Source organism: Amblyomma americanum, chromosome 1 (assembly GCF_052857255.1).
Source record: "Amblyomma americanum isolate KBUSLIRL-KWMA chromosome 1, ASM5285725v1, whole genome shotgun sequence".
Classification (NCBI taxonomy): Eukaryota; Metazoa; Arthropoda; class Arachnida; order Ixodida; family Ixodidae; genus Amblyomma; species Amblyomma americanum.
The window spans coordinates 325,122,128-325,130,921 of NC_135497.1; the positions used below are offsets into that span (position 1 = coordinate 325,122,128).

An 8,794-nucleotide genomic window follows, 5' to 3' on the forward strand; every position below is an offset into this window, starting at 1 on the left:
AGCCTCGTAAACGCTCCCGTGGCCGTGTTAGAGCTTGATTTGTAACTGCATGGCAAGCGCAAGACATGCCAACTGGTACAGGTCTACATTTAGACTTAGATAAACTGGTCCATCATCACACCCTTCGAGTTAGTGCTTTTGCGGCGGTGAGCACTGAGTACATAAGGAGAGCACTGTTCTCAGGTACCAGTAGCTTAATCGTTTCAAATCCATGTACGGACTTGCCATGGCTTTCCATCTTGTATCGGCGCACTTTAGTCGAGTGTTATCAGAGTATAATGAATCGCCACTTTGTCAAAAGTGGGTTAGTAGGTATGGCGTGCCAACGTACTCAGAAGTGTAGATGCCCTGAGGATTAACGACACATTGGTCATTGTGGCAGCATCCTTAATCACCTGACAATATTTGGCAAGCAAGCAAATCCTCGGAAAGCATGAAGTAAATCCAAAGGAAGGAGATATTACTAAATCATTATAAGTTCTAAAGTATTCTTTTTATTGAAGCAGATTACTGGTATTTCCGAGGGGCTTGAACTCGAGCCAAGTTATTCAGTCAAAATGAAAGAAGTTAGATATTCTCAGATTTAAAATGAAATACTTTCCCGAACAAGCAATGAATAGCAATTGAGAATTTTTTTGAAGCAGAACAAACAACGATCCTAAATTACTTAAAAACCAACTAAATTTTTTTTAGAAAAATACAGAGCTGTGTGTAAAGACGAATGTCTTGGGGTTATGCGGAACAGCTGTTAAATTCGCTGTTTGGAATCGTTAGCTACAATGTTGAGGCGAATTGCAATGCAGTCCACTCTAGACACTCTAACGCCACGAAAATATGCACCCGCCGTTCCATGCAGCAAAAAAGGAGCCGAGAAACTCTAATAAAATTTTAACATCCGACGCAGCAATCCACTGAAGCTGATTCATAAGCTTCTGTATGAGGCTCCAATTAAAGCTGTCGCTCGCGCCTCGAAGCCGGCACCGTCGCTAGGTCAGATGAATCCGGTTTCTTTCTAATCAAAACATTGTGTCACGTTTCCGTTGGCAATACGCACACCCCGCAGGGACCGCGTACGGAGGGCCGCACGCGCCAGGCGCCCGTAATTTCCAGTTAAGAGCAACGACATCACTTGCGTGATACGCTTTCTTTCTTCTCAAATGGTTCCCCGGACACCAAGGGCGCTCTATACGATCTGGACTTCCTCGAACCGAACACGCTGAAAACTCTCGGCCGTTCCGTGCACGCTTCGTTGGTGACAGTCACAGCGCGTCAGTCGTATACGTATTGCCCCAGCATTTGTAATACAAGGTCGTCGCGAATCCGATCTCTACAAGGGAGAAGCCACGGACGTCGGCGAGTGCGTGCGCTGCCTGCGGGGGACACCTGTCTCTCCTCCTCTTTGTTACTCTCTCTCTCTCTCGACACACTTACGTAACACGCGGTACGACTTTCCCGTTCGCTGATCTTCATTTGTAGGAAGTTGCCTTTTTTTGGCCGTCTATATAAAACCGACAGCTTTCTTCTCCCATAGCCAGACGAGCATCTTAAGCCCACTGTTCCCCAACTTGGAGGAGGCAAGATCTCCTGTTCAGAAATGAAGGTAGGAGTCCGTCTTTCTAAAAAACCTTTTGCTCGGCGAAGACAATGCAGCCCCCAATATTACGGAGGCTGCAGTGACTTCGTCTAATAAAATGAGAGTATTTCCATCAGAGTGTGTGCTTAATGTGAAGCCATAGCGTTTATTTTATTAGAAAACTTAGCCAGTAAAGGAAACCTTGCCAGCAGAGTGATGCCAGTTCGCTAGGTAAATTGCCTTCGCAAACCAGGACTTCTCAAAGTGACGAAACAGATAATATTAGGTATCAAGTGACACCTGAAACTGTCTAGGCGTCGCACAACATGCAAGTATTTCTATGCACTGGATTAATTTTGGCATTAGCGCCAAAAATCACGTGTCATTCTTCAAATTAGTTAATTTGGAACGCAGTTTATGTGTCGTGAAATGGTGCAGAGTTTCACTAAAAGTTTTTGAACTTTTATTAACTGCTGAAAAAACTGCAATGCTTTGGCAGGTGTTCATGTGTCCTGAAATGGTGCACAGCCTCTAGGCTACTGCGTTCACTACCCGTACCATGGAGCAAAGGTACACTCAGAAGGAAATGGATAAATTGCCAATAACTGGCGCGTTGCTTGAATGTTGGACTACTTTTAACATGATTGTGATCTTTATTAATTTCATGAAGAATGTTCAAATAGAGCACTACGCACAAACACGTATGTAGTGCTTATTTGGCTTGCCAGCAAGTGGTAATCGTGGGAAGTTCTGTCATCTCCTTCCTTTCTTCCTCTTGTACACTATACCATGCTAATTCCTAGTGCTTCCCAACTCGTTCCGGCTAGTTTTTGAGCTTCGCTGTTGTGGCCGCTGTGGCCTGCCTGGCCGTGGCTGGACCAGCCGCCAAGAAGGAGGCAGCTGCTGCTGACAAGAAGGAGGAGAAGATTGAGGGACGAGGAGGGCTCATCGGTGGTCCTGTTGGCTACGGAGGCGGCTACGGAGGCGGCTATGGAGGTGGCTACGGAGGCGACTTTGGTGGACCCGGCTTTGGAGGAGCCGGCCTACTTGGAGGCGCCGGCTACGGCCAAACTGCTGGCGGTTACCAGAGTGGCTTCGCGGGTGGTGCTAAGGGCTTCAACCAGGGCTCCGGCGCTTTCGCCGGTGGTGACTCCTTTAGGAACGTGCAGGGCTACAACAACCAGCAGGGCTACAGCTCCAGCACGGGCTTCTCCAAGACCGACTCGAACCGCTACGGAACCGGCTTTGGCCAGCACTCGTCGGGCTTTGGCGCTGGCGGCGCGGGACACCAGGCTGGTTTTGGCCAGGCTGGCTTCGGACAAGTCGGTGGAATCGGCCACTACTAGAAAGTGTGAGGGGGCAAAGCATCTTTTTTTGATGAGTGAACACACGTGGCGAAAGTCTAAGAACTTATAGCAGTAGCATTTTCCTACCATGACAAGTTGTGTAGGGGCTTAAGCAGGAGCGCAACTGCTGAGTTGACTGTCTTCTCCAAAACTACAAGTATCATAATGGCGGATTTTTACGGTGCGAGGGCATCTTCGCAGAAAGTAGATCCGTGAGATGAAACCGATAACTTTGGAAAAGAAGAAGCGCAATGAGCTTAAAACTGCGCTCGTGCTCTATCGTTCTGCCTTTACAATGATACAAAACGGATGTGTCAGCAAATGAAACAAACCTCATTCAGCAGCGATGGATTTAAACGTTTTTTTCAGTAGTCATTTTTCATTATGTTTTTTTTTTCCGCCAAGTCATTGAATTAAACGGCTTTGCAAAAGCAAGCCTAGATAACTCAGAGTTTATGCGCCGTATGACACTCAGGATTACCTTACTACCTGCATAAAATAGCTCATGCGCCGTACAAACTAACATTTTTAGTTTCCTTAGGTCATTTGTAGTGGTATATAAACAAGAGAGCACGTGTGTGCACAAAACTGGCCAAGAGCTATAGCAGCAAACCTTCCAAGTATGTCGATTGTATATGACAAAATAGGAATTTGTTATTATGTGCTTTCCGTATTTGCATCATTTGGAAGCTGAAAATGTCTTCAGAAAAATATTTTTGTCACTATTTAGAAAATGTAACGAGGCCATTCATGAACCTACTATTAAAGTAAAACGCTTGCTTGCAGAAACTATTTCTGAATATATTGACGTACTACCTCGATGGAAAGAAACGCGAACAACCGGGCGCCAACACGCTCCGCTGTTTCAATTTCTTTTCGCCGCGCTTTTATTTCGGTTATAGCAAAAATACCCTAGACTCGTACATGATACATTCTAGGACGACTCTAACGTCTTTTTCGTACCACCCAGGTAAAAGCGCGATGAAAATAAATTCCAACAGCGGAGAGTGTTGGCGCCGGGTTGTTCGCGTTTCTTTCCATCAAGGTAGTATTTTACTTCCTTGCGTTGAAGAGCCGGCCAATTAAACCATTTTTTCTCTTACCAGTTCTGACGGCTCACTGTGTTTCGTTTGCTCTTTTGTTTTCAGGCACGGGAAGGAGATCTAGTCGCCAGGAGTGCAAATCCAACGACGTGCAGCCAGCAGTGCTCACGGCGCTCATTTTGTAAAAATTTCAATAAATTATTCCTACTTTTCGAAGAAACTAGTATTCTCTTTTAACTCTAGTGAAAACACAATTTCAAAAACATTGTCTTACAGAGAGAAGAAAAAGATAAGAGCGCACTTAAACGAGACACTGAAAACACAATACATACATTGGACACTGTCGGGTTTCCGGCTGCATTGCTTCCACCTCCTGAACTTACATTGTTTTCCTTGGCCTATCATTTAGCTGTTCCTTTCGAAAGGAGACACACAAAAAAAGAAGACTGACTCGAATAGCAAACCTGTTCTGGGGAACGCATCAGGGGTAAGCACCGCACAGATTGAAAGAGGCAGCAACAGAAATATTTAAATAACGGCACATGGGTGAAAAGCTCCCGAAGGAAACAAGCAGAGTCCAGTTGCATTCGCTGACATGAGCGCACATAGCATTAATCTAAAGCCACTAGAAGATCAATTTAAGCGTACGGTGTAGAACGAAAAGAACCATCCATACGCGCACACTCAGCACGTGTAATGTCGTAGACAAGCCACCTATCCAGAGAGGTCGATGAGCGCACATAGCATTAATCTAAAGCCACTAGAAAATCAATTTAAGCGTACGGTGTAGAACGAAAAGAAACATCCATACGCGCACACTCAGCACGTGTAATGCCGTAGACAAGCCACCTATCCAGAGAGGTTGCTGTTGGGTTAATGGTAGGCTGCAGTTTGTCATCAGGCTCTTGAAAGCCATATGTAGAATTCTGCTTACAGTATATATATGACTTTAAATTAGAAGGAGTTCGAGAAAAGCCCTGCTGTATGGCTATACATCTGCTCTGGTTAGTCGTCAGAGAGTTTTTCCTAAGCGCTGCTCCGTGTGCGCCACGCGAGTCAAGAGGATCATTCACATAGGAAACGTGATTCAAGGAAGGCTTTTCTTCTTTATTCAGGGCTCTGAGAGTTGTCCGTGTGACTGTAAAGCTTTATTATGGATCTACGCTAAGCATTCCGCAAAGCAGAAAGTTCCCTGAGCTACATTTCTGTTATACGCAGGCACGACCCTTCTTATGGCAGGAAGAGCCATTATGACGGCCTTATGGACTTCCGCTCAAAGCATAAACAAGGACATTATTTGACATGACAGCATATATAAGTTCTACAAATTCGTCATCGGTTTATTTGTTTCTTCTTGAACTCGACAGGTCAAACAGTGCATAAATTTGATTTTCTAGAACAAAAAAAAGTAATTATTGAGGACTAATAAACCATATTAATCGAGCTTGACAGAACGGACGACGGGTGGTGTTGCAATACATGGTGCATAGCGTCCCGAAGCGAGATATGGGCCATGAGGGGCGTCATAGTGGAGGGGTGGGGATAAATTTAGACTACCGTGGGTACTTAAACGGGCACTGATGTCGCAACAGCACATGAGCATTTTTGTATTTAGGCTCCATCGAAATACGTCCGTAGCGGCTGGGATTTTTTCCCGCGAAGTTGTGTTCAGCAACCGAAAGCCGCAGCTACTGAGCCACCGGGGCTGGTTCGGACGATGGGTCCACTGCAACATCTACCCGAAGTGCTGAGTGCGCGACCTGATAAACTTAAGTGCTTAAGTTGAGTGTTTATGTACCTAGTCCCCGCTCGCGGGTACCCGGTCCGTTCACATATCAACTCTAAGTTTCTGAAAAATACGAAAGCTTATAGTACTATCATTCTTCCTAAACGATGTGGGCAATCTCTGGTTTTGTCCCTAATGATTGGATGGTGCGTAAGATGATTCCCTTGCACAAGTCTGGGGAAAAACATTTTTATAATAACTGCAGACCAATTTTGCTTCCCTTGTGAGACCACGGATCATGTCATCTGCTGTCACATTGGAAGTTTGTCAGATTTTTTTTCCCAGTCGTAGCCATCTGTAGTTTTCGTAAAACATTTTCATGCGAAAGGCAGCTTCTGTGTTTTACAGACGACCCGCATTTCATTCTTTAGCGATGTTCTGTGGCAAACAGTATATTCCTCGATTTTTCAAATACCTTTGATAAAGTTTAGCGCCAATTATGTCTTTTTAAATGGAGTATTCTTAATCTCGATAAATTTATTCCGTGGCTGCTGTCGTTCCTCCCTAATAATTTGTGGCTGCAACGCTCGTTACCCTCCAGTGGGCTCAGGCGTTCCTGAGAGTTTGGTTTTTGGGCACTTACTTTTTTCATTTCTGTAAATGACTTGCCTAATAACATTGTTTCTTCAGTATGTCTTTTTGCTGAAGGTTGTTTTATTTGCCATTAAAATAACACACACTCTGACGTTGCAATGTGATATAAGCAAGCTTTTGAAGGGCGCGACTTATGGCTCATGGAACTTATGATCATTACGTGCAAACACATGCCTGTTTCTAGACGTAGTGCCACTTACGAACTTAATAGTGCCCTTCGGGAACTGTCATCTTACAAATACCGCAGTGAGCATGTAACTCCTAGCCACTCTCGGAAATCGCACGTTAAATTTCTTGGGGACATTGCTAATAGTGTGCTGGGGTATCTGCGTCGAAATTTATACTCTTGTTTATTTCAGTAATATTACTCTTTATAAAACACTTTTTCGATCTAAATTGCAATATGCGGCATCTGAATTGGATTCTCGCCTTGATTCACGAGCATCAAAACTTGACTATGTACAAAGCCAAGTGTCGCGATTCATACTTTTCAATTATCGCAATGGCTAAAGTGTTACCGCTGTGAAAACTGCTTTATCATTGCCACTGCCTTTCACCCAGGAAAAAAATTTCTTGCTTATGCTTGTTTCACAACACCTACTACAACATTTCTTTCCTTAAGAGCGAGCCATTAACTGCTCCTACGTATGTTTCAATCGATCATCAACACAGTATAGGTGTCCCTCTATGTCAGACTGGACATTGTTTGCTCTCATCTCTCCTCAGCCCCTCTCTTCAAGTTGGAACCACTTTCAATGGCATGTAGTTGACATTAATGGCTTTAGTACATTGAAGAATTGCGTATGTAGCCTCTGGTCACGAATTTTTCTGCTTTTCATTTGTTTTCACCGTCTTGCTATTTCCCGCCACAAATGCCTCGTCCTTGCTGCGCTTCTTTCTCTTCCTTTTATTACCTCCTCAAACCTGTAATTATTTTTCATGGTGCACTGTACATTATCCACTGGAAGTTTTCTAGCTTACCCCTGTAATGAATACGGATCCTGCGGGTGATTAAACAAACATTTAGAAAGCGGTATGCCTCTACAGTTCAAACGCTATCCCCGCTGACGTCCTCAATTAAAAGGTGACATTGCAGAGTGCGCCATGACTCGGCAGGTATGGAGGGTTTGGTTTTGGATTCTTTGGGTTTGACGTTCCAAAGCTACTCTGTCTACGAGGGATTCTGTAGTGGATGGCTCCGGATAATTTCGACCACCTGGAGTTCTTTAAATAAAACTCTTGCTTGGGCTATTTGGTTCATGCTTGAAGCTACTGAAGGCGCTGGTCCTGTCATGTGTTTTTTGCTTTTGACCTCGTTGGTGGCGCCGTTTTCATTACATCTTCAAGCGTGGGGTTTCTTAACGTACACTGACATCGCACAGTACGCGGGCCTCTAATATTTCGCCTCAATCGATATGTGACAGCCGCGGTCGGGTTCGAACCCATGTCTTTCGGCTCAGCAGCCGCGCACCATAACACTGAGCCACCGCGGCGGCTAGGAATGGAGGGAAAATTGCCTAGGAAAGCCGAATGGAACGTATAATGCATATAAGCTCACTCTAATGTTATTCCTGCCGCTTAATCGGTCGCCACACTCACGAAACTGTTCCCGCGTAAATTTTGTGGCCTGCCGATGTTTCATTAGCGACCCTGCATGTTTTGGTTGGTCAGTTGCCCCGCTTGGCTACATGTCGCACACATTTCATATGCGACCTATGCAAGCCTGACTTACCATCACCTGCGTAATCTCCGTCTTTCGGAGTATTGAACTCCTCAGAAAAATGCACTGACGACGCACGGACGGCAATAACATCCATGAACTGCGACCGACCGCCGCCTGCTGAAAGGCCACTGCACTTAAACTCGGCCTGTGTTTCAAAGTGCATTTTGGTCTTGCAAAACTGTGCTCACACACCACTTATGTGCATTTGACGGTCCCCGCGAATACGCTTTGCGCGGTATAATCAAAAGTCCTAAATGTTTGGAAGTATCTCTAACGATACCGGTAGCGATCTGGCCGGGTCACCTGTAACAGCGTGCACATGCACCTCAGCAACTGTCAACGACCTCCTGTGGCGGGTCAGAGGCTTTTCCGTTCGGCACTCGCTCTCCCCTTCACTCGGCTGCGTAGCCCAAGGCCACAGGTTCGATCCCGGCCTCATCAGCTGCGTTTTGATGAAGGCGAAACAAAACAAAAAAATTGTGAAGAGTGATTTTGTGCGCTTTGAAAAATGCCTGCTGGCTCAGATTAATCGGCACCCCTCAACTACGTCCGGCCGCATAGACCACGTTGCTTCAGCACGCAAAATACTTCAATCAATAAGAAACTAAGGCCTCTTATTGGAATTCGGTTTTATGAAAAGCTTGAAAAGCGGTACTTTGGCACTCTGACGTACCTGATAACACTGTTGACGGAAGAACATGAGGCCGCACGGTGTGCACCAAATGTGAG

At 45.2% G+C, this 8,794-nt stretch overlaps 1 protein-coding gene across 1 annotated transcript; it reads left to right on the forward strand.

Moving 5' to 3' along the window:
* Positions 1–1,445: 1,445 nt before the first annotated feature.
* On the forward strand, positions 1,446–4,182 carry LOC144115439 (uncharacterized). The gene is made up of 3 exons (XM_077649838.1): positions 1,446–1,600; positions 2,401–2,924; positions 4,068–4,182. The coding sequence occupies exons 1-2, from the start codon at positions 1,595–1,597 to the stop codon at positions 2,917–2,919; spliced, it is 525 nt and encodes a 174-aa protein (XP_077505964.1). The 5' UTR covers positions 1,446–1,594; the 3' UTR covers positions 2,920–2,924; positions 4,068–4,182.
* The last annotated feature ends 4,612 nt before the right edge of the window (positions 4,183–8,794 follow it).